The sequence below is a fragment of the Stylophora pistillata genome, chromosome 3 (assembly GCF_964205215.1).
Source record: "Stylophora pistillata chromosome 3, jaStyPist1.2, whole genome shotgun sequence".
NCBI lineage: Eukaryota > Metazoa > Cnidaria > Anthozoa > Scleractinia > Pocilloporidae > Stylophora > Stylophora pistillata.
In genome coordinates this window covers 24,398,219-24,422,965 of record NC_142521.1, presented here as the reverse complement: position 1 = coordinate 24,422,965, position 24,747 = coordinate 24,398,219, and the positions used below count along the sequence as shown (strand labels likewise).

Genomic DNA, 24,747 nt, shown 5'->3' with positions numbered 1-24,747 from the left:
AAACAATTGTTCTGGTGAAGTTTTTCAGTAATTTTTCCCTCAAGCAAGCATAATTTGTAAACATATTCTTGCAAATGAAAAACAAACAATGTTACCCTAAGGTAATTAAAAAGGAAAATTAATGTATTTTTTGAAGGACATGTGAGAAAATTGTTAATATCTCTGCTTTCAGGATCTTATCATAGTGAATCTCTGGGAATTCTTGGAGTCCCTCCAGCACTAAACAAGACAACATCTTTAGAAAGAAACAGTAAGTTACAGAGCAACTCCTAAAGACAAGTCTGTTTATTTTATTAAGTAATTTACAGCAGTGACCACTATACACAAGAAGTTACTGGTATATTGAGATGAGGTAGCACAGTGATCAGCACACAGAATACCTGAATCAAACAGTCTCTGTGCAAGTCTGCATAGGCTGGTTCACTGAGTTCTGTTCTTAAATAAGAAACTTCGCTCTCGCAGCATATCTCTCAGCCACTGTTTATTTAATCACTTTCACCAGAGTATGGTGAGGGTCGCACAACAGAGCGAGGCTCCAAATTAAGTGTGCCCAATATCCCACCCATCCCACCCCAGGGGAGGACATCCATCACACAGTAATCTCGTGTGTGGGAAATTAACGTCTCCTACCCCAACCCTGCAGGAGACGGGACCTCCATTTATTCGTCCCTATCCGAGAAGACTAGAATATCTAACCATTTCTTGATGTTATAGAAAGGTAGCAAATTCTTCTCAATTATTTTAAGACCTTGAGTGTTGGTCCGGCCAGGGCTCGAACCCTCGACCTCCCGCACAACAGTCCAGCGCTCTATCCATTGAGCTACCTGGGAGGCGGTATTGTGAGGGACTAGCTTCCTATCTAGAAGTAATTCCAAGACTCAGCTATGAGAGGCAGCTTCTGAGAAGTGAAGTGACCAAGTTTAATGCTATTCCCCACCCTTCCCCTTTGGACAGGATGGTTTTCCACCCAAGTGTAACCCCACAGAATTTCTGAGGCCTCCCTGACATTTCAGTGGTACTCATTAATACTCCTGGGTGAAGAGAGGCACTGTGAGAGAAGAGTATCTTGTCTAAGAACCAACCAGTGTGAAAGTAACAACAGAACAACCAAGTAGTAATTTTTGAATAGGAATTGTCTTCTTTTGTGCTAGTTAAAGTGAAACTGCTTACAATTTATTGATATTACTTGTACATTGTAGGGAAGAGTGGATAATAAGTGTAATTGTAATGAAAAAAAACAATCATTTGAAGAAATATAAAGTATAAGAGTGATAATTTCAAACTAATATAATTATGATAATGTGTCAATAATAATTTTTATGTTCATTGAGGCTGACTGTTTTATTTATGTAAAAGTGTTTAAATTCTGTAACTTTAATCATCCTGATTGTTTCCCTTGCTAGTAAAAAGTGGTACTTCAGTGCCGCAGCGAGTGGTGTTTGTTGAAGAATTATCAGAGCTGTTGACTGAGGCTTTACCAGACTTGTGGAAACTGGGCCAAGCTTACTTCAGTGAAACTCTGATTGGAGATGTATGTCTGGTTACTTCCTTCTCAATTTTATTGAGCTCTATCATTGATCTTCTGTTCAAAGTCTTAAACCAGATTTGTATATTTTTGTGTGGCAGTTAATCTTATCTTGGTGTCAATAAAGTCAATGATATGTAGAAGGCCAATAGTAAAGTTGCCCAAGGGGAGCTTTCAATGACTGGGTTTCCACGAGTGATCCAAGTTATATTCTAGGCTTTTAACCATCTTAAAGTTTTTGTTCAATTCTTTGCCTCTTGCAGTAGTCAGACCCTTATTATACATGGCAGTCTAGTATTTCTCTACTATCAGCAATTGTGTTTGTGCATGTGCTCACATACATAATAAGTTTACTTTTTTCCCTTTCCAAACAGTCCAGTGGGTCAAAGCAACTGAAGCCTACAGCACAAAAGCAGAAATCTTTTGAGGTATTTGCCGCAATCATTGTACACACATATATGTTTAGTATTAATTATAAATATTATTTACTCACAACATGGAAATACCATGAACTTAATCATGTTTTTGGTGAGAAAAAAAGATACAGGGCATGTACATGTAACAATGACAGAATTCTTTCATTGTATGTAATGTACTTAATACCAAAGTGTTCTTGTTGGCTTATTTCTTCTTTTTTTTTTTCAGGAAATGATACATGATGTTACATCATTGTACGCAGATCTGGTAAAAGCAGCATTTTTTCCAAGTTCTCCTGCTGTCCTTAATGTTCCTGCCAAAGAGAAACAAGGATCTTGGCATTCACCTGTGGAGGGGATGGGTGCATGGCTTCCATCCTGTGTCAGATATGTCAGGTAGCTATTTAAGCAACAGAACACATTTTTCCAGGCTCTTTGACCATGAGTGATGTTGGGAGAACATGAGGAAAGCTTATTTATTACGCACAGAAGGGAAGTGATTTAAGAGCTTTCCGAGTGTTCTCCTAACATCACCAAGAAGGTTTATTGTGTTATAGAGCCTGGAAAAATGCTTTCTATTACTTTTATGACATAACTAGTTGGTACATGCAGGCTCTACAACTTGATAAAGCATGCACTTAGAAACTGAATTGACCAATCTGATAATGCATACGATAATTATGTTCATTATGTTATGATGATGAATAGAATTGAAAAGCCAATTTACCAGTACCTTGTACTCTGTTGGCACTAGTCATCACATCCCCTTGGAATTCTACTATCATGCCATTTTACCATATAAGAGCATTGGAATGCACAAAATGTGTCATGGTACTATACTGTAAATATAGAAAAAACTGCTAACAGAAAGTGGAGCAACAAAATGGCCTCAGTGAAAGAGGTCATAAGAATTTTTTCTTTACCTCGTGTGGTTCCCTGATACCCTTTACAAGGGCTAAGGGCTAGTGGGATTTTCATGGGTTTCTCCTGGCACTTTAATTTACGCTTCAGAGTTAATTCTCTGTTCCACCATTTGTGTTTATAGTGCTACACAGCACAACATTTAAAATTTATTTACCCTTACTTTCTCTTTGCTGCAATTCACCAACTTAATCAATCCTGACTTACTCTGTCCGACCTCATAGCTTAGTCAGCAGGGCAACGGTAGATCTAATCTGGAGGTCATGGGTTCAATTCCCACTGAGGTCATAAGATGTCTTTCTTTACCTCATGTGGTTCCCTGATACCCTTTACTAGGTCTAATGCCCAGTGGGTTTTTCATGGGTTTCTCCTGGCACTTAAATTTACACTTCCCTCTAGCTGCTACACATTTCCTTGCAAATTAGTTGTGATAATTTGGTGTTAGATTGAGATAACAACTCCTACCTGATGAGTCTGAGTATTCTCATCACCTGTTTGCTGGATAATGTAAGGACAATAATTATAGGGAGAAGTTACAACTCAATTGCTTCTGGGAGTTGAAGGGTTTAAACCTCTTGTTGTTGGTCAACAGATCTTGCTTGGAGTCCCTACAAAGGTTAACTCTTCCTCCTCAAGCTTTAGATGCCATTAAAAAGCTGGTTGGAGACCTGCGTATGCTCTGTGCTAAAGAAGTGTTTAAAGAAGCCACTGAAGGTTAAGGCTACAAAGTTTTGCTTTTCTGTTTTGAGTAACTCTGTCCTTCATGCTCATCGTGGTGTTTCCCAACATTCTTTCTTTATCAAATACTTTTTTTAAGATTTACAATTAGACAACACTTAAATTTTCCATGTAGCATTGAAATAAGTTTTTAATGGGAGGTGTATAGTGAAGTATGTTTCTATGGGAACCAGGCACAAACTTGTCTTGAAGTTTGAAAAATTCACTGCTAATGGAAATGCTTTGCTTATCAAAGTGTCCTCAGCATAACGATGCAAGTGATCCTTTTTAGGTACTTATTGTCGAGCCATTTGCTGGAGAAAACTAAACTGAGCTGTTCTCTTCAAATCTTTATGTAGATATCAAATCACTACACTGCAGTGAGTTCTGGAGCTTGGAGCTGCATGAAAATGTTGGTCGGATCACAAGCTTGGTAAGGCTGCTGGTCTTTTTTCACTGGCCATGCACTCTCAAACAAATGGAAAGAGTTCAAATACCTCAGTGCTGCCTGTTCTTGTCAATTTCCATTTTCCAGCTTAGTACTGGTAACAATGACGTAAGGTGTTCTGCATCAGTCTCATTTAAATGCAAATCAGGCTCTTTCATTATAATTGGAAAATGCATCTGGCATTACCATACAATGTGTAATGAGATAATTACAGAAAGTGTGCATGGCAGTGTTTTCACAGTGGGTAATAAAGTAATAAGGTAGTGTACGAAAGCAATCCTTACAGTAGTGAATAAAGGCTGATAGTTTCAAAAGAAACTGTTTGGGGCTGCGTTGGTGGGAGTAACGAAATAATTTGGATATATCAACAAAGTTGAAATGGTAAATTGGCCACCGTAATGATTACAAAAGCTGACGTTTCGAGCGTTAGCCCTTCGTCGGAGCGAAGTAGTGAACCCTACTTAATATGTAGTAGTGGAAATAAGGCCTGGAAAAAATTCAGGCCCTGACAGGATTTGAACCCATGACCTCTGCGATACCAGTGCAGTGCTCTACCAACTGAGCTAACGTGCCAACCGGGAGGATCGCTTTCATACATTTCATGAAAAGGCATGATTTTCATATATTCAAACTCACTGTTATAAGGTAGTAGCACAAAATGCACATGGCAGCATTTCATAATGGATAATGAGGTAATAAAAAGTACCGTAATTTCCGCCTGTTTGCCCAAGGGTAATCTGTTGATTTTGCCTTAAACATGCACTACTGCGGGTAATAGGGGGGTGCAGGTTTTGTGACAATTTTGAAATCTACTGGCAGTTGAATTGAAGAAAATTCTCACCTACCTGTGTTTCTACCTCTCAGATGAATTTTATTGTAATAAGAGTGCCGCAAAGCAGCACGAAAATATGATGCCGACTCGAGTTTATTTCAAGCACAATTTGTTGTGCAACAAACAAATTACTATCGGCATGCTTGTAAACAAAACCTTGATGGTGACAAAAATAAACCGAGGATAACCGGCACATCTGTAAAAAGTTTCCAGTTAACACTAGCTTCAGCTGAAGAGAATTGTCCCGTTTTAAGAGACTTGTTAGGGCCAGTAGAACCGGAGATATCAATTTTTTTAAGAAATCAACAAATCAACATAGCACTGAACAATCGTTCACACAAAATGTGGCCACGAATTCGCATTCTGTCAATTATGCAACATTGTGAGTTCAAGAGCATAGTTGTACAAATTTCCTTTTAAGGTGCAGGCTAACCACCAGTGCGGGTAATCTGTTGACTTTTTTTTTCACTGCATGCAATAATCGGCTGGTGCGGGTAATTGGCCGTGCGGGTAATCGGCCATGCGGGTAATTGGGCGGAAATTACAGTAACAGTGGCCAATGTGCATGGCCATTCATTTTCCAGTCTATCCCTTCCTTGCATCTCAAGACCCTAGTAATGAAAATCTGTCTGCAATATCTTTCAGCCTCTAATGTTTGAAAACATTGTCATGGAAACGCTCCACACACTACGAGAAATGGCTCTGAGTGGAGAGACAGATAAAAGGAAGGTAATAATTTCTGTATTTTGCGCATTTAAGGAGTTATTGTCTTTTGGTGGCTTTTCAAAATAACATTGAAAACCAGCTCAGGTGCTATTATTTATTTTGAACCCTATCTCTCCTAAGATCTCCTTGGTACTCATTGCAGTTCCTGTCATATTAGTTTCAAGGAGACATTCATCTTAAATCAACTAATAATCCCTTGTTTGATATGTTTCTTTATTCTCATTCCTTTTCTGCTTGATGTTTTATTGATATTATATTTTATTATATGGCTGTGTCTCACAAAGACTGGGAACTACCGAATTCACGAATTTGATTGGCTGAAATCAATATTGAAAGCGGTCTAGATTTTCCCATCTAGACCAGCATCTAGACCGGTCTAAAAAAAAAAAAGGTACAAAGAATGTAAAAAATTGGCATAGTAGACACAGCCATATAATAAACATCTTATTAACCGAGTGGGAGGTCTGTCTGTATGGGAGAATCTTGACCGAACGCAGTGAGGTCTGTACTGGCGACCTTGGTCAAGATTCTCCCATACAGACAGACCTCCCACTCGGTTAATAAGAACTAAGTAATGAGACATTCTGTCGTTGTCACTTATGGGAGTTAAAGGATTCACGCATTGAAATGCATTTTTATTTTAATAACTGATATCCTTACTGATGAATTGTTTGCTTTGATATTAATCTATATATTTGTTAGTCATTTATTGGTACCTGAGTACACCTTTGTAGTTTGAATCCCAGTATTTTTTAACAGAAAATTTTCCTTTTTTAAATCTTGTTTCACTCTTTTCGTTGAGAACTTATCTAATGAAGAGACTGGGATGTTTTCTGTGCCTCTGTATGCAGTAATGTCGACAATTATTGATAAAAATTATGTTTGAAAATGTCTAACAAGTTTTTTTTCATAATTTAATAGGATCAGAAGATGGTAATTGTTGGGTTTGGTTGTCAAATATAGATAAATGTTCACTCTTCTTTTGTAGAATATACAGCTGAAAACAGATGCAGTGGATCTTTTCAAGGAGATGTTCCAGGTTTGTGTTCATTGGTTGGAGGTACATAGGAATTCCATATCTATGAGGCAGGAGGGAATGATTGCATAACATTGGCATGGGTCTCAATGAACAACAAATTTATCTTGGATAAATGAATGAATGAACAGAAGAGTGAACATAAACAGGTCCAGGCATGTAGGGTGTTGAAACATTTTAATTTTGAAAAAAAGGTTTTAATTAGTTTTTTACTTTGCATTGTGTCAGCTATTGATATTTTGACTAATTGGGCAGGTGGATTTAAATTTATCCTGATCAGTTTGTCTTAAAGTACAAATATGATGGTGTTTTCCTTTTTTTTACTTTTCAGGCATTTATCAAATGTCTTCACCATTTGGCATTTCAACCAGATCAGGAGTCAGACAAAGTTTCTTTGTGAGTGACACATGATATCCAAAGGAGGTTTTACTTGTGAGACTTTTTGGGGCAAAAATAAGTCCCTATCTCAACCTCACATCTTTTGATATAAATGAATGGCCTTTTTAAGTGTCTAATATGTCAACCACATTTTATGATTGATCCAGCAAATGCAAAGTCTAGAAGTCAGCTGCCTTCTTTCACTGCATAAGGTTTGCTATCAGCTTTTCTTGACAGATATGTTTTGGGTTCTGTTTGAAAAGCAGGTCTAGCCCTAAAGGCAGTACTGGAAGTGAATCTCAAGAGAATTTGGAAAGATCATCTTTGTCTACGGAAGACAATACACCAGATGTGGTAAGTTTTGTCAGTGGTTCTGGGTGAATATTGTTTACACTGTTAGGCCTTTTAATAATAGAGATTTATAATGGAAGGTCTTTCACTAGAACTTGGAAAATTCTACTTTAAATCTAAAATTTGTCTAATAGGCAATGCATCAATCTTTTCTAGTCAGAATACATTTCATGTTGTTTCATTCAACATAATTTCTGTGACTCAGAGGCTACTCAATTTTGAAGATTTAATTTATTTGAAATCTGAGATATAATGGGTTAGTGGTAGTTCTAGATAACCAAAATCCTTGGTCTATTTGTGATTATGGTATAACTGAGTAGGTGTAAAATATGTGACTGTGTACCAGTTGGTCTGTTAAGCCTGCGGAGTTGTCTGCCAATTAAGTTTACACGTCTGAGCCTGAAAGATTCGTCTTACCTAATTTTTGATGACATGGGACTCTGAGTAATAAGCTATTACCTTGAAAATCACTCACCTGCTAGCTTGTGATTTACAATTTTACCAGGTGTATCATTCAATTTTATCACACTTAAAAACATAATTGGTTAAGTGGCAAGGGATGCTGTACTTCAATTCAGAGGTTAAGGGTTGAAGCCTTCCACCCCACAGCTGTACATGTACTGCTCGCCAGATTTGATTGTGTTTGTTATTAGTTCAGCTCCTTTAGTCTTCTTCCTTCCATATAGGATTTCCATTCAGTTTGTCTACTTGGAATTTGGCTCAGTCAATCAAATTGATTATAACCACTTGAAAGATATTCACTTAAATATTGCCTTTGTCATTACATTACATAGCTTTAATTATAAGCCTGCTAAAATAAGCTATAATATTATGGCTGGAGATCTTAGCAAGCTCTACTGAGCTATTATAAGAAGAGACCCATCTCATAAAAACTGTAACTTATAGCAGATGGTTTAATTATGAGTGTAAGATATTTTGCTGCTTTGCTGATAAAATTACAATTTGAAGTTATATCTCTAGCATAGAATTTAACTATGATTTTGCAGATAGATTTTCATTAATCTCTTAAATTGTGTATATGATTTTGATTTCATATGATTTTGATTCTTTGTGGTTTTCATTAGCATCAGGCAAGCACAAATGCAAGCATAAGGTTTAAAGGCCACTAGTTACTCAGTTGAAGCACTGTCCCTCGTTACCCTCGTTAAATGAAGTTGATTGATTGATTGATTGAAATGCCAAATCAAAACAAATGTCAACAAGCACTAGCACAAGACAGAGGATAAGTTCTGATGCTTGTGCTTGTGTAGAAGCTGTGAAATAAGAGCTGTCGTGCTTGGGTTTGTGCTTGCATTGCATTGTTAATGAAAATCAGCCTTAGTATCAGTAGACATTGACACTTGTTTGGTGATATACACTCTATTTTTTCTACAAAATTTATCTTATGCATTTTATTTGATATGCTGTTTTACCAGGATGAAAGGTTGTTGATTGTACTGAATAACTGTCGATATGTGAGAAACAGTGTTCTTCCAAAACTGGTGGACAGCTTTAGAAATAATGACTATCCTATCAGTGACAAGCTTAAAAAGGTAATTTTGTTGCAATTAAAAAATTTTGTAGTCTAGGAGGATAATGTTAACATTTCAAAAAAGTACTGCACAGTGTATTTGGAAATCAGTTATGGTGTACTTGAACATTTATGAGCATTCAAAGTTGGTGAGGCCAAAAGCCTGTAACAAGATACTTTGTGTACAAGTTAATCATTTTTTTCTTTGTTTCTTTTCTTATTAATTTAATTCAAGTCCAACATCAGGCATGGTTAACTTAACTAAATGCTGTTAATGGATGTTGACATCAGTATGTGTCATGATTATGTATTATTTTACTAAAGATATATTTCCTAGTTCATTATTTCAAACGGTGGTGTAAAAACAGCTAAAACATAATTATGTGAAGAGGTTACTTAATGTTTACTTGTTTGCTTCTTACTTTCACTGAGTGTTTACCAAATAATACTCTTTCATTCAATGTCCTCAGGATCTCACCAGTGAAGTATGTGACTTGGAAAATAAAATCTTCAAGGAATACATTGATCAGAAAGCTGAGCCACTGTTGACACATGTGGAGTCTGGGATGACAATAGGTGACTTTAAATGGCACAACTGTCTTCCTCCAAAAGGTACAGCTGGAATTTCTGCTGTAGATCTGGTGTAGCAAGGGAACACTCTCTCTTTGTGTGTGATTGCCTTTCTTGACATTCAATAACATTGAAATATATTTTATCTTTTGTGGTTATGCAGATGTGCGCAGCTATGTTAAAGATGTTATAATGAGCTTGGTTACTGTACATGCCCAGGTGTGTGGTAGTTTGTGAAACCTGATCTTAAGTGCTAAAAGGTCACTGAAATGCAAAATAATAAGTAGGCAGAATAGCAATGGTAAACAAACAGCCACACACATACACAAATACAGCAAACAAACAGATGGCTGGAAAAGCAGGCACACTGTCAGACAAATACAGAGACAAATGAATAAAGGCTGATAGTTTCTAAAGAAACTGTTTGGGGCTGCATCGGTGGGGGTAACGAAATAATTTGGATGTATCAACAAAGTTGAAATGGTTAATTGGCCACCGTAACGATCACAAAAGCTGATGTTTCAACGCTCGAAACGTCGGCTTTTGTAATCATTATGGTGGCCAATTTACTATTATATCCAAACTACAGAGACAAACAAGCAAAGGAAGGCAGACAAACAGGCAAACAAAACCAACAGGTGGAAAATCAAGGAACAGACCGAAGAAAGGGATTACAGGCTAACTAGTGCAGAGTGATGAGAGCAAAGATAAATGGATGGTCTGTTTTTTCTAGCATTTAACTGTAACTTTAAAAGTAGCTTTTTGGTGTGTTTACCTCAGGTGTTTGCTGTATCCGAGGAACTTGTAAGTCAGGTGTTGTCCCGTTTGACTGACATGTTGGCAGATGAGTTCTGCAAGCTCATAAGTGGGGTGAAAACATTCACTTCAGCTGGAGCTGTTACTGTGAGTTTCATAAAAATGTAATTTGTATTCGATCTTAGCTGGTGACCAGTGTATTCAGCTGAGAATTTGCTGTTGTAATGAGTAATCTAATGGCTGTATTCTTATCGAAGGAAAACATTGTCTTGAGGCTCCCATGTCTTAAAACCTGAGATTTCTGGAACTTGAAAACCATTGAGTCATAACAAGAGACTATTTGAGCTCAAACTTGAACAAAATGTGTTTGTTGGGTTTATATTATGAGTGCTCACAGAGGAAGAAACACAGTTTCTCTGTGATCTCTGTTATGCAGTAAACTGAAATAAACATCATCTTCCCACAAAATCCTGACCCTTAAAACACGTAATAGTCTATCATTTATCCCTAAGTATACACTTGTCCACTGTCATGCAAAGTCCTACAGATCACCCATATTTTCTCTTATACACACAAGCCTCTGGAGTAGGGTATGAGCAGAAAAAATAATACTAATTAAGTATTAGAAATTAGATAATCTGAGATATACTGCAGGAGAGTGTTCATTTTTTCTGTAATCTTGATAATGTTTTACACTTTTTTATATCTCACCACACAATGCAAAGAATACAAAAGTCATGTCAAACAGAGTTATTAAAGTTAAACTTAAAAAAAAAAACTGAGAGGGTTGTCCCTTGTTAAATTTTGTGGGAACAACATCCTATGCACATCAGAAGGTTGGGTGAAATGGTGTTTGATATGCAATGGCACTTCTGTTTTCTGATTGGCTGTTACTTCTCTTTGCGTGGTTTATTAAGACCTAGATGTCACTGTCATTTGTGGAGTATTATGTACCCCCAACAAACAAAGAGTGGAACAAATTAAATTTTTAAGGCTAGGAATTGTACAATTGATTGACAGGATGCTCTTTGCTTCAGGCACATTTGGAGGCACAAGCTATTCAAGAAGCACTAGCAGCATATCTCTCGCAACATGCTAGGTAAATTTGGTTTGTTCTCTGATAAATACTGTAATGTAGCCCTCATGTGAGCCTGTGGTCTGATCGTCTGGGTAAGTGTAGTCCTGACAAGGACTATTGTTGACAGTTGTGACTGATGTTTCGACAACCTGAATGGAAGTTATCATCAGACTAAAGTGAAGAGTTGTTGTCAGTCGAATGTATTAAGTCCGATTCGAGTAAACTAATTGATCAATTTAGCCCTAATGTTATTTGCTATAAAACTTAAGTGGCTTAAGTCGGTCGTGATATAGAGCCCTTTTCAAACACAAGTCACAAACAAAAAGATACTTATCTTTCACTATTGTCACAGTTCATTCCAACTGCCTGAGCCTGTCTATTTATTGAGATCAGAACAAGGGAATTGTCCTTGAAGTTGGCTTTTTTACTCAGTATAAGGAGTTATGCTCATAGGGATATTTCTTTCTTCTCTCTTTTCATATAATCAATGATTTAAACCAATTTGTGTTTTTCTTAACATATCGTTCGTTTTGTTCTCTTTAAAAAAGACACAAGTTGCAGGAGAGACATTTGGTTTCTATCCTTTAAAGTTTGCAGGATTTGATGTTAAAAATTTGTATTTTATTTCAGGGATTCATTCCAAGCAGCATTTAGTAAGGTGCCCAGCATTACTAAAGATTCAGACAAGAGGTAAGGTGGCCAATGAGGTCTTTGTACTCAGGAAGTGCACAAGAAGGGTTTTTGTGGGGGAGGTTGGGGTAAATTGTGGAAAGAGTGGGTGAGTAGGCGTCCCTATGTAAATTAATGCATCGCTGATGGTATATCCTTGTTAACTTTTCTCACGTCAAAAAATGAGGGTGAGAAAGAGTTACTGCCCGATATCTAGATGTGAGATGCAGTGTATCTCAACCTTCTCCCTGGTTTTTACCGTGTTACTTGTGTCCCGTGGACTTTTTTAGTGTTGAACATGTCACTTCAGTTATACGTGACGAATTACGGTCTTTTCGTCCGAAGTTTTTTCATCTAAGTCTGTTCATCTAATTGTTAAGTCTTTTCTTGAAGCAAATAAATGACTTTTAGAAGGCTAGATAAGGCTATATAAAGAACTTATTAGTGCGAAGCGTTGCCATTTTGGTTCTGATAGCTTTAGTCATGAATTACGGTCTTTTCGTCCAAAAGTTTTTTCATCAAAGTCTGTTCGACTAATTGTCAAGTTTTTTCTCGAAGCAAATAAATAACTTTTAGAAGGCTATATAAAGAACTTGTTAGTACGAGCCGTTACCATTTTGTTTCCAGTAGCTTTAGTCACCAATCCTCGTTTACGAATTTAACGTCGTGAATTACGATAGATACACAGAGAAGATGCTTATTTGGGGTTATTTTTGGCTCAGTTTTATTTCTTTATCGTGTTGGACTATGTTGTTGGTTGTGTCGGACATTTAGTGATGTTACTCTTTGTTGTCTACTACGCCTAACAGACACTTCACAACAATTAAGCCTAATATTCCCATTTCTTTTGCGCGAAATAATTAAACGGCATGTCTTTAATTTTGTCACTAGCAAATAAAATATACTGCGTTATAACTTCATTTAAAACAATATTGTAACTTTCACGAAAAGACTTGATATTGGACGAATGGACCTAAGACTTTAGACGAACAGACTTAGACGAAAAGACTCGTGGACGAAAAGACTGGATACCTACTTGACCCATGGTTTACAAATGAGATATCCCTCTACACACGGAGAAACAATGATTTTAGGAGTACATTTTTCTGCTGACAGCTGAGTCACGAGGGGTGAATTTTTCTGTTTTTTTTTTTTTTTTTTTCTTTAAGATTAGAAGGCAGTGGTTAGCGTGTCGGACTTGCAATCCGTCGCTCCCGGGTTCAAGTCCCGCCTTGGCCACTACTTGAATTTGTTTCACGGTAGCCCCGAGTTTCAAATCCTCGGCCATGCTTGTAATATAACCAACTGGTTTGCCTTCGGCCAGTTGGGATTCTTAACAATTTTATTTTCAATTTGAATTATTTGTTTAAGTTGTTTCGTGGAAAACCTGTAAACTAGCTTCTAGCTAAGTGTTTCTCCACGTTAAACTGTTTATTATTATTATTATTATTATTATTATTATTTATTTATTTATTATTATTGTTATTATTATTATTATTATTATTATTATTATTATTATTATTAAGATAATTTCAGTTCTGTTTCTAAAGTAGGCCCGGCTTGGGACAATAATGTATCTTTATCACAGATTAACAGAAGCATTGATGACAACTTTCAAACGGCGCATGCGCTTCCAGCTGCTGTGTTTCCAGGTTGATATGGAGGAACTATGACCACGTTGCAGTTCACAGTCTTCTTGTCTTCTAGAAGTTTGCATAGATTTTGTAAGGCAAAAGAAAAGATTGGAACCTAGCGAGGCTTCCGCCTGTCCCCCTTACTCACTGAAAGGTAGAGGCTCATAAATGGCCCACAATATTTTGTTAAATCTAGTTAATCTTAATGGCCCAGATCAATAACTCGATCTTAAAAATTGTAAATTACCATAGTGATTGTTCATCAAACGACAGGTTGAACAACCATGGTTTCTTTGCTTAATATTGAGTAGTAAATATACGAGTAGTCATACCAACATGAAGGAGTCGTGTGTGCTAATCCGTTGGGTTTCTGGCATCAGTATTATAATGGTCAAACAGGACCATGTTTGAAATAAATCTTGGGTCAAATACATGTATTGTTTGCATATGTCCTTGCAGTTAATGGTCTTAGAGAAACAAAGATAATTGATGCACTGTTCAGAAACGCGATGGAACACTTTATTGTTGCATTTTTTTTTTTCATTTAGAAAACTTGCTTTCGTGTTTTTTCTTTCATAATAAAGAAAACTCGTTTTTTACAGCAGTTGAAGGCGTGAAACGGAGCGGCCACCGCGCACATCTTTGCAAAATTCTTTGGTACAATAGGTCAGTTTTACAAAAAAAACTGTGATGGTATCAATATGTCTAATCAATGCCGAATACCAGACGTAAAATAGGCCAATATCAAATCATCTTTATCGTACCCCTAGTCACCCTGGCACGAGCTACAAAGGTGATAAGTTTGTAACATGTGATTCCATCAGCATTACTCTTTCACGCACTTCCACTCTTTATTCATTATTCCATTAGCTACAAAGGTGATAAGTTTGTAACATGTGATTCCATCAGCATTACTCTTTCACGCACTTCCACTCTTTATTCATTATCCCATTAGCTACAAACTCTGCTGCATGCCGGGAAGTCGAAACTAAGAAAGACAGACAACCACCCTTGCAGTTATTCGCAGTTATTCATAAATTTGATACATTGAGAGAACACTTAAAGAAAATTACTAAAATTCAAATTAATTGTAATAAAATATTGTAAGATATGGTGACTAGTGGTCACAGAAACTTGTTGATTGGGTTATAATACCTAATAAAAGAATTGTAAAAAAATATAAATGCTCCAAGGTCCTACCTTAGAATTGTTTTGTTTTTCTTTTGTGCTTTTTTACAATGCGAAAAAATATGGGCATGATTAGCGCACCATTCATGAGGTTAAAGGCAACAATAATGCCGACAATGAACTGATCTCTCAATTTTGTTTGAATCCCTAAACAACCTGAAGGGAAACAGCGACACAATATCCTGTTTGCACAGTTCAAATGTTTTCCTTTTCAACGTTCGAACTATAGACCGCACTTCTACTGAGAGGAAAGGGTTAATTTCTTGAAAACGAGTACCATGGCATTTCAGTTTTTCGATTCTTTTGAATTTAGTAAGAACTTCTTTTCTGTGTAATAAACATAGAGCAATCATACCTACTGTAGAATAAGATATATTACCAAATTTCAAGGAATTGACGACTATTTAAGAGGTGCTGCTGCTTTTGAACGAGAATTCTAACCAGTCAAAAGTGCCTGACCATTTCAAACTGGTCTAGTTGCCACCGGGTACACAGCTAAACGGTTTATATAAATTTCTGAGAAACTCGACTCGGGTGAAACATTTTCTTCGGAAAAGCGCTAGGATCATTTTAACTTGATGACAGGTTATCGTTGACCATTGCCCAACGTCATAATCCCTCTGCAACTCTTAGCGATCAAGCTAAGACACTAGAGGAGGAACATTGAGATTGGTTAACTTCACCTAGTAACAAGCAGGCATTTTCATTACATAATACTGAAGCAATGTTTACTGTCTTGGCACTTGCATAGAGGGTCTCTAGAATCAGAGTTGAGGACCAGTTGAGCTAGAAAAAGATGTTGAATACGTTAACACACCATGACTTGTAAAACTCTGCGCTAATTTTGAAATCTAAGTTGTCTTTGTTTTGTTTTGAAAAAAAAAAATTCCACCACAAAAAGGGAAGAAACATCTTTCTCTTTAACCTATGTGGATCGAGAAACGTAGGCTTTAATGTACTTTAACTCTGAGTTACGTTGAACAGACAGTACGAGTTTAGAGGAACAGTTTCAACCATTTAAGCAGTTACACGACTGCTCAGTTCTGTTAGTGTCAACTTTCCACTTATCCTCAGTCCTTAGTACGTCTCTGACTCACGCCCACTGATCCAGGTCATCCGATGTTAGGCTCTTCATTGCTTTGGAGGTTATCGCTTGAATCTTGCGGCCAACTTGTTTCATGTTAAAACTTCCAGACAAAAGCTTGCAGTTACTGAGTGCTTCATCAGAGAGATCTTCAGCGACGGCTTTTAAGGGAGGCAACATTGTCTCAATATCTGGTAACTGCCCATTTGCTTCATCTGCCATCATTTTCGCTCGTGCTGTCGTCATATTCACAAGAAATGTGCAACTTTTAATGGGTACACTAAGGTTTGCTAATCGCTTCCGTGATTCTTTGATTTCGGCCTTTTTGGCTCTGAGCAATTCAAGTTCTTGACTTTCCTGTATCTTTCTTTGACCTCCTTCTGCAGTCTCGTTTATGAGATTAGAAAGCTCGTCTTCTTTGTTGTCGATCCTTCCTTTGATATGAGCCACTCTAGATGACGCTTCATTAATGGCTTGTTCAGCGTTAGAAACATTATGGCTTCCGGCAGCATAACCTGCAGCAACACCAGCGACGGCTCCGAAAGGTCCAAAAAGCAATAGTCCGACAGCACCACTCACAAACGTTCCACCTGTGCGATCTTTTTCAGCCTTTTCTAGTTGTCTATTCCTTTCTCTTAGGGACTCTCGTGCTGTTTCTAGTTTTGACTCTTCGTTGTTTAGTTGTTGCTTCGCTTCATCGTACTCCTGTTGCAATACTTTAATGTTTTCCCGTAATTTGGCCAAATGTTGTTCAGTTTGATGGAAACGATCAGCTATAGATTTCTCTTGTACCAGAACATTCTGAAGCTCATTTTCCGCCTCGCTATTTATTTTGTCCATTGCAGAATCAGCTAAACAAAAGTGTTCATAAGCACTCTTTGCGGACTTAAGGAGACCAACCTTTAAACGTTGAGCAGCACGTGCACTGAGTTCGCTTGGAATTGGGGCTGAATCCAAAATCTGAACGAAATTTTCTAACGAAATGAAGCCATTTCTTAAGTGTGGAGAGACGAGTTCCTCTACTTTGTCGGCAGCATCTAGACAAAACGAAATTAAAGAAGGTAAGTTTTAATTTGATTTACTTAAACGTTTAAAACAGGATTTTCAGTTTTTTTTATTTAACAACAAGAAATTGAGAATTTTTAAGAAGTGTTCTTGAGTTGACATCGACATAACGCGTGACAATAAGATGGAAGCCTTGCAATGGAATCCTTTCGAATATTTTTTTAATTGTCAGTTATTTGTGTATTGTTGTTTTCTCCTTTTTTCTCCTACTTGGGGTGTGATTTTTCCGTTCGTTTTTATGCTCTGCACGGCTGATTCTTCTAATGGGCAAAATATTAAATACGTCATTTTCATCTATTCTGAGTGATTAAAATGCCTTCTAAAATGCTCAGCCGGCACCTTCCTGTCCTTGCAAACATCAGTTGGGGTGGATTATGTTTTCTGGCCATATGCGAAGTGACTGAGTTAAACCCAGCGAGGAAAACAAACCACTCTTGTTATTGATACAATCCTGGTCAGCGAATTTACGTATCACCGAAATTTCAAGCCAGCTGGTAGTGAATTTCTTGACACGATAAGGATTTAAGTACATACACGAACTAAAAGACAAGCAAGGGAACGCACTGGATGCTGTTAATCGTTCTAAGCTAAGACCCATGTCTTCTTTTGATGACGCGAAAATTGATGTTGATTACGTGGACAATGAAGGCGTTCAAAGCATTGTATTCTGTCTCGGAAAAGAATGGGCAAGATCAAAACCCAAGCCAAGAAACCCCTGGATGGGAAGCAAGTCTATTGGATGGCCAGCCACGACCTTTCTGTCAGGTTTTGCTGATAGCTCAGTGACCAGTATCCATTAAACCTTCTGGGTGGAGAAAGAAATTCTGAGAGCAAGGTATCGTGCCCAAGAACACAACATAATGTCCGACGTGGCCAGGGCTCGAACCTAGTCCTAGACCCGAAGTCCATCCTGCTAACCGCTGGCCACCGCGTCTCCCACTCAGTGGACTAAGAATAATACCGGGACATTGAATCAAATACACGGTTGTCAAGGCGCTCAACTAAGATGATACTTTGACGACCTAAACTATTCCTGTAGCTCATTCTGCACTGAACCTGAAAGACATTTTGGGCAGATGTCGTCTGATATGTATATAAGAAAATTGATGACATTTCTATGAAGGAGTTTATAAGTGGTATGTTGGCAGTAGGGTACTCGCTTTTCACCTGTTTTCTTCCTGGGATTGGCACTAGCACATTGGTCACAGAGATCGTATTCACATTCGAGGCAATGCCACGGCCAGTTTTCATTTGGGTTATTGAACGTAGAATAGCAATTATGACATCCCCAACTTCCACTGGACTTTGGGTAGACATCCACTGCGCATGCTCTGAGCAATATATGCTGGTGCAGGCTAGTGATGTGCTTGAAACAGTCACGGCAAACATCAAAATTGCATTCTCCACAATGACGAGAATACCTGGAAAGTAAGGAAGAACCAAAATTATTAACATGAAGAAAGACTAGCCTTTCGAAACACATGAAGCAAAGCCCTAAGTGGATATAAAGACGTTTGAGTATGATATATAGTTGCTACTCTTATACATTCCAGAGAAATCACAAAAATTACGATTGCATCCAAATGTGTGAAATGTTTTGAGCAAAGGGTTAATAATACGGCTTATTAGAGCAAGTTGTGGCATTTAAAGAAAATTCAAGTCCTGAAACACGGAAGAACGTTTGGCAACTAGGTTTTCGTTGTTAGATGCTCGATGTTAATGTTAATGTTCAACTTTTAACTGGCGGCTCATTTTTAATAATGGATTTTCTTTTGGACCTAATACAAGTCTTGAAGATATACAGGTCAGTCAAATTAAGGAAGAATCAGCAAATCACCCAAAATCTCCTCCTGGGTTGGCGAATTCTTTTAAACTTTAATGATAAATACTCCCAAAAAAAAGGTTTTTCAGTACCTATTTACAAATATGAATGCTAACTATATCTGACAAGCTATTGTTAAATTCTAAATTCTAACTGTCACTCAATCATTCGTTCATGGCAAGTTTCAGGACTTTCTTAAAGGCCTTTACAGATGTAACGTTTCTCAGGTCTTCGTCTAACATGTTCCACAGAGATACTGCTCTAAAGGCAAAGGACCTTTGGCCGGTAGCTGATCTGAATAATGGAATGTCAATCTTCTCATTACTACGAGTTATGCGATTATGTACAGAAGATCGTTTTTTAAACTTAGCACATAGATATTCAGGAGCTAAATTGTTGACGCACTTATAAGCTATAACAGCGTCTCTGAATTTGAGCATTTTGTCAACTGGAAGCCAGCTGAGTTCATCCAGTAATTCATCTTTAGATCCGTTTGGCAATAAACTTGGAATACCCATGCTAAAAATACGTTGTCTGATTAAACAAACCAAAAACTTACTTTTCTTTGGTTTTGTCACGTTTGCAGATGCCACAAGACCAGCTGTTGCCGATACAAGAGACATCTACCACTTGAAGTTGATGTTCATGGCTAGGGTGGTATCGTGGCTGATTGCAGTCAAGACATAGGTCAAAGCTGCAACTGCGGCACCGATAGGAGAACTCTTCATTTAAGTTCTTACCATTTCTTATGCAAAAGTCACAATACCACTTGCCCCGGGTACTGTTCTGTACAGAAATCAGTTGATGCTGGTGGGCCATTATCATCTTCTTAAAAATTGAAATAAGAAAGAAATCTCTTTTTTTTTCGGAGTCCCCTCGGGACTCTGAAAAAATAGAACGCATAAATGAATGAATGAATGAATGAATGAATGAATGAATGAATGAAAGCCTTTATTTAAAGAGAGTAGCACTTAATAGGCAGAGGCTAATAAACTTGTGGCCCTCACAGATTACACAACTATATACAATCAGATAAATATGTAAGCTAAAATATGTAAACATTTAAAATAAGTATTTAAAATGTTCATTTAAAATAAGACAAGATTCAATTAAGAAGATATTATTAAATAGTAAAATGATGCAAACATTGTTGTTCCTTAAAAATCGTGGCAAACATGTTCTTTTAAAACATGCTGTAGAATCTAGTCTCCTAATTTCAATAGGTATACTATTCCACAGTCTTGTAGCCGAAACAGCGAAAGAGCGTCCTCCCTCTGATTCTCTTTTGTATTTAGGACAAACAGCATTAATGCTTGAATATCTAGTGTTGCGGGAGTGCCGCTCATTGTTCAAAATGAAGTGTTCATTTAGATAATTCGGCAAACGCCCATTCATTCGCTTATATATTATTATGCATTTATCTATCTTATGTTGCTCATAAAATGGAATCCAACCTAGCTTGTTAAACAAAGCAACTGATGGTGTCGTGCGATCGGCATAAGAAATAACTCGTGCCGCACGTTTTTGCAATCTTAAGACCCTCTAAACCAACTCTTTGTCGCAATTTGCCCAAACCACGTTAGCGTAATACATAATAGGGCGAATAATGCTATTATAAAACTGAAGTCGCTGTTTAAAAGGTAAACAGGCTCGAATCTTACGCAGTATTGCGATTCTAAAGGCCATCTTTTTACATACTTTCTCAATATGTTCATTAAATGACAATTTGCTGTCAATTTCTACTCCTAATAAGGTAGCACAATCCACATTATTGAGCTGTTTTCCTTTTACAGTAACAACTATGTCACTTCCATTTATGTCAGCCACACATCTTTCGCCAGTGATCGTGAGTACTTTAGTCTTGTCTTCATTTAATGGGAGCTTATTTGCTGAAGCCCATAATTGAATTTCAGAGACAGACTTATTTAGTGATGAACTTAAGTTGGCTAAGTTTTTCACATCCGCAAAAGCATTGACAGTCGTATCTGTAGTGTCCAGGCCTCCAAGTTCAAGCCCAAGGTCCCAGGAGACATTTACTCGAGTATTTATTATGCACGGTAAAGTGAGAACGGGGGTGATACAATCTAGGATAACGAACAACTAAAGGAGCTGTAAGCGAACTGTAAGCGAACTGTATAAGCGAACTCCAGAACGTTACATCCGCAAAAGCGTTGACAGTCGTATCGTCTGCAGTTGGATTAAAGAGATGAGTTTTTTCCTTCATAAACGCAAACATTGATACAAATATGTAAAATGTATGAAATTTTTGCATTCCCAACATTCATCACGTTCTACCTCCCAATAGTACTTTATGCACCAAACCTAGTACATCTGGGACTAAACTGCTTTAATGTTTTTACGAGCCAGAAATTAAAGCAAAACACTGCTGACATCTCGCTAGAAATGTAACAGCTTTTTTTCATCAGCGCTCTCCGGCTTTTGCTCAAATACATATATCTTATTAGACGTTTTGTTGTGTAGTATCGCTGAGTATTTTTACGAGTTGTGTCGTATTTTGACGAGCCCGCAGGGCGAGTCAAAATACAAATAACGAGTAAAAATAGTCAGCGATACTACACAACAAAACGTCTAAAAAGTTATTTATTATCCAACACGCCAAACTGTTGTTTCTGCGGGCGAATTTCGCGGATATTTATATACGGGGAGTGCGAGACAGAAGTATACGAAGCGGAACGGAATTGGCGCGTTGTTGGCTGTTTCTATTTTCTTCATTAAATGAAGAAATTCTCTGGTCGTCAAGCTGTTTTCCTTCGTTCAATTCATCAAATGAACTTGGATCTGTATTTGCCAGCCATTCTGACTCTTCGTCGTCGGAAATATGATTGAAATTGTCCGCCACTTTTTTTTCTGAGCATGCTAACCTAGAACAAAGGACATGAATATGAATGAAACCAAAGACTCATCGAAGCGCGTCCGCCATTTTGTTTTGGGCAATGTCCTGATTACCCATGATGCATCGTCAAGCGTGAACTCGTCTATTAAACTACAATCCAATTCTTCGCTTGCGCGATGCGAGAAAACTAGTTTAACCGGTACTACAATAGACGAGTACAAATACCGCGTGATATTTGTACTCGTCTATGGCGTTATTCGTACTCGTCTAGGTTTAGTTGGATAATAAAATACGTTACTGAGTTTGTTCTTTAATTAATAATGCACATCGAAAACTCACTTCAAAAGCCAATCCTAAGAAAACTGAAGTGGGAAAAAACAATTCTCAGGAAAAAGCCTTGTTGGAAATTTGAAAATGTATTCCACGATTGATCTCAGCGAAGTGATAAAAACTTCGTCAGCTAAAACTTCCTGTTTGTATGGTGGAACGGCCGCTGGCCATCGCAACTGTTGTAACGCTACACCCAAGACTGCTTGCGCGAGAACACCAGAATTGTAACGTTGTTGTGTTTACGTGGAAAAATTAAAATTCTCGTTTTATTTGGTCTTACCATACGGCTAAGCACTGTGTGAAAAATGGTATGAAACAATGTTGTGAAAAAGTTAGCCTTTCTTATCAAAATTCTTGGAAAGATTCCTAAATATTTCGAAACGTAATCTACGATGAAACAGTTTATTCCATGAAACTTCTTTTAAAAGGAATATTGGATCGTCGTGATAAGATATAGCAAATGTCCTCAGACATTTCCTTGAAATCTTTAAAGCGAGGAATGTAGAGATTGTTTTGTTCCATGAAGCTGGTGTGTGGATACCGATCAGCGATCAGCGATCAGCGCTAAGAAATAAGAACTAACTACAACTAGAAATATGAAAATTGTTATGATTAGTGGAGCCAATCTGTTTCAGATCATCTTCTCTATATGACTTGTACGCGATAAGTTTCCGTCGGATGCGTTAGAGGATATTATTAGGTGAGCTTTCGTAGCGAAAGTGAAATGATTTGGTTTTTAATTGGTATTTATGTAATAAATGGGATATTACAAGGCCGCTAGGAGATACGAAATTTCTCTTCTTGTGTTGAAAAATATTTTACGAGTGAGAGAAGCGCAGAATATGTAATAAGAAAGGTAGAGACGAATGTCTTTTGCACTGATCTTCATTCAGAAATAAACTACTAGGAACATAAAGTTTTAATCAATGACTTAGCTGTTTCATTTCAGAGAATATCTCTTAAAATCTGCTGTTGAAGATATTCGGTGCTCAAGTCAACAAATGGTATGATTTCAAAACATGAACATGATCCAGTAGGTATTGGATCGCTAGAAATAGCAGTCACTTTCGATGTTAGTTCTGCTAATAGCCTGACACATTTAAAAGATTTATATGGTGGAGTAGATCAGTGCTAGACACAAAATTTGAAAAAGATCCTCCCATATTGTTTCATTGGAATGTTGACGTTTTTCTGTATGAATGCAAAAATTTACAATCAATTTATGGCGGAGTGGCATTTGTGAAAGTTTTGATGTCAGCAAATTGGGGTTAGACACGTTCTACCACCCTCGCAGTAGTTCACTCTTTTCAATTTCATCCATCTTGCTATAGGAAAGGAGTAAAGCTTTTCCCTTCCAGAACTAAGAACAAAACACTGTTGACACAGTAGTACAAACCTGTCACAACACCTCACTTGTTCATTATTCCTTTCATTTTTTTCGAGGTTATTCATTTTTAAATTTTTCTCGTTATTCATTATTCCGTATTTGAGTTTTTTAGGCAGTTTCTAATTCGCCTTATTGTGAAATAGATTATTTCACTTCAGTTAAAATATGATTTAAAAGCGTCAGCGTCATGTTCGATCTAATTACCGTATTTATTTACTTAACTCCAGCCTGAGGTTTAGTTAGATATCAGCCTTATAGGCGTGGCATTTATTTTTACATACTGTACACTGAACAAAAATGTACACCAAACATCTACACTGAAGGGACTTTAAGCAGTGACGACGGAAAGCTCTTACGATGTCGTTCGACGCATACTTTTTCCATAGTCCTATTTACTTTGCGCAAATTATTGGTAGATATCTAAGCATCATAATGTTTGATATTCTTATTTTCGATCATCGGAAATAGTCTTTCGTCTCTATAACGTAACCTAAAAAACACTGGAATTTTAATTAATAACGTATTTAAGACCAAAACAACATAGTTATTCAACAATATAATAGCGCGAATTCGTGGTAGATTTGGTGGTAAATACCCGAGAACCACATTTTACTGATTCTTTCCGATGTGGAAATATTGTCACTCAACTTTCTCAAAATTACATTAAGCTTTTAAGAATAACACAACGAAAGAAATAACTTTGAGATCCTAGAATACTTATACCAATGAATACGTGTGTTGCGTTACGCAAAGTGTTAACTTAATTTAGGCTCAAACGTGTTGCAGTGCGTCCAGATCTCGTATAACAAGCTACACGTCTGGGATGGTCACGTCTGGCAACTTCGCTTTCTCTAGTTTCCTCGTCGGACTCGATGTCACTGTTGTTTCCGCCTTTAAGAATCCTTTCAATTCTATCAACTTCTTCTTGCGAAAGTTGATAGCATTTTGAATCATTTTCGTTAGAGGTGATAGCGACACAAACACGGTCCATGGAATAGGGCGAATTTTTGTGGTCTTCGTACGCTTCTTTGAACAGGAACATGCCCTCAGTTTCGCTATTGTCCAGCCACATAATATCCATTACATTCTCGGTAAACTGCAGTTCATTTGCAGTTCTGTCCTCGACTAAGAGATCCTTTAGAAGGAGAGCCAAGAAAAAACCCCATTTCTCCCTTCGTCGACTGTTTCACAGCGACAACTTCTGCTTTGAACAAAATTTCACAATGAAGGACGGACTGCTGACAAAGTACTTGTTGAGTGTCACCCTGTAGCAGAGTACTTGTTGCAACATTTAAACGTTGCTCACGCTGTTGCAACGAGAACGGTATCGGATACGGCAATTGACCAGTATCTTCTTTGCTTTTGTCTCTGACAGTATGTTGTCGAACACTCTTCCCGAAAGATGAAGCGAATTCCCTTAACTCGTTTG

The 24,747-nt window shown here is 37.4% G+C and overlaps 2 protein-coding genes across 4 annotated transcripts in view; one reads left to right on the top strand and one right to left on the bottom strand.

Annotated features, from left to right (window-relative positions):
- LOC111332983 (exocyst complex component 2) overlaps window positions 1-14,189 on the top strand; it is a 29,830-nt gene extending 15,641 nt beyond the window's left edge. For 2 of the 3 annotated variants that reach the window (XM_022938486.2, XM_022938485.2), the window contains exons 13-29: window positions 173-250; window positions 1,404-1,531; window positions 1,900-1,953; window positions 2,171-2,337; window positions 3,455-3,576; window positions 3,939-4,012; window positions 5,505-5,588; window positions 6,574-6,624; window positions 6,953-7,017; window positions 7,266-7,353; window positions 8,787-8,903; window positions 9,352-9,493; window positions 9,615-9,670; window positions 10,232-10,354; window positions 11,245-11,306; window positions 11,916-11,975; window positions 13,543-14,189. In XM_022938486.2, coding sequence (XP_022794221.1) covers window positions 173-250; window positions 1,404-1,531; window positions 1,900-1,953; window positions 2,171-2,337; window positions 3,455-3,576; window positions 3,939-4,012; window positions 5,505-5,588; window positions 6,574-6,624; window positions 6,953-7,017; window positions 7,266-7,353; window positions 8,787-8,903; window positions 9,352-9,493; window positions 9,615-9,670; window positions 10,232-10,354; window positions 11,245-11,306; window positions 11,916-11,975; window positions 13,543-13,627 — 1,556 coding nt within the window. In that variant the 3' untranslated portion in view covers window positions 13,628-14,189. Of the gene's footprint in view, window positions 1-172; window positions 251-1,403; window positions 1,532-1,899; window positions 1,954-2,170; window positions 2,338-3,454; window positions 3,577-3,938; window positions 4,013-5,504; window positions 5,589-6,573; window positions 6,625-6,952; window positions 7,018-7,265; window positions 7,354-8,786; window positions 8,904-9,351; window positions 9,494-9,614; window positions 9,671-10,040; window positions 10,170-10,231; window positions 10,355-11,244; window positions 11,307-11,915; window positions 11,982-13,542 lie in introns of those variants that run through there. The other variant, XR_015998369.1, reaches the window with a different exon arrangement.
- Window positions 14,190-14,505: 316 nt separating this feature from the next.
- On the bottom strand, window positions 14,506-24,399 carry LOC111332989 (uncharacterized). Its single transcript, XM_088752882.1, has 4 exons — window positions 24,096-24,399; window positions 19,307-19,631; window positions 18,093-18,346; window positions 14,506-16,897 (listed from the first exon to the last, which is right to left on the bottom strand). Exons 1-4 carry the CDS (start codon window positions 24,397-24,399, stop codon window positions 15,870-15,872), a joined length of 1,911 nt encoding a protein of 636 aa, XP_088609008.1. The 3' UTR covers window positions 14,506-15,869.
- Between the last annotated feature and the right edge of the window lie 348 nt (window positions 24,400-24,747).

Coding starts and splice junctions, on each gene's coding strand:
- LOC111332989 (XM_088752882.1), bottom strand. CDS start 24,399: ATGGATATTATGTGGCTGGACAATAGCGAAACTGAGGGCATGTTCCTG. Junction 19,632..24,095: donor ATCTGGACGCACTGCAACAC/GTTTGAGCCTAA, acceptor CTATTTTTTCAG/AGTCCCGAGGGGACTCCGAA. Junction 18,347..19,306: donor CGTGACAAAACCAAAGAAAA/GTAAGTTTTTGG, acceptor CTTACTTTCCAG/GTATTCTCGTCATTGTGGAG.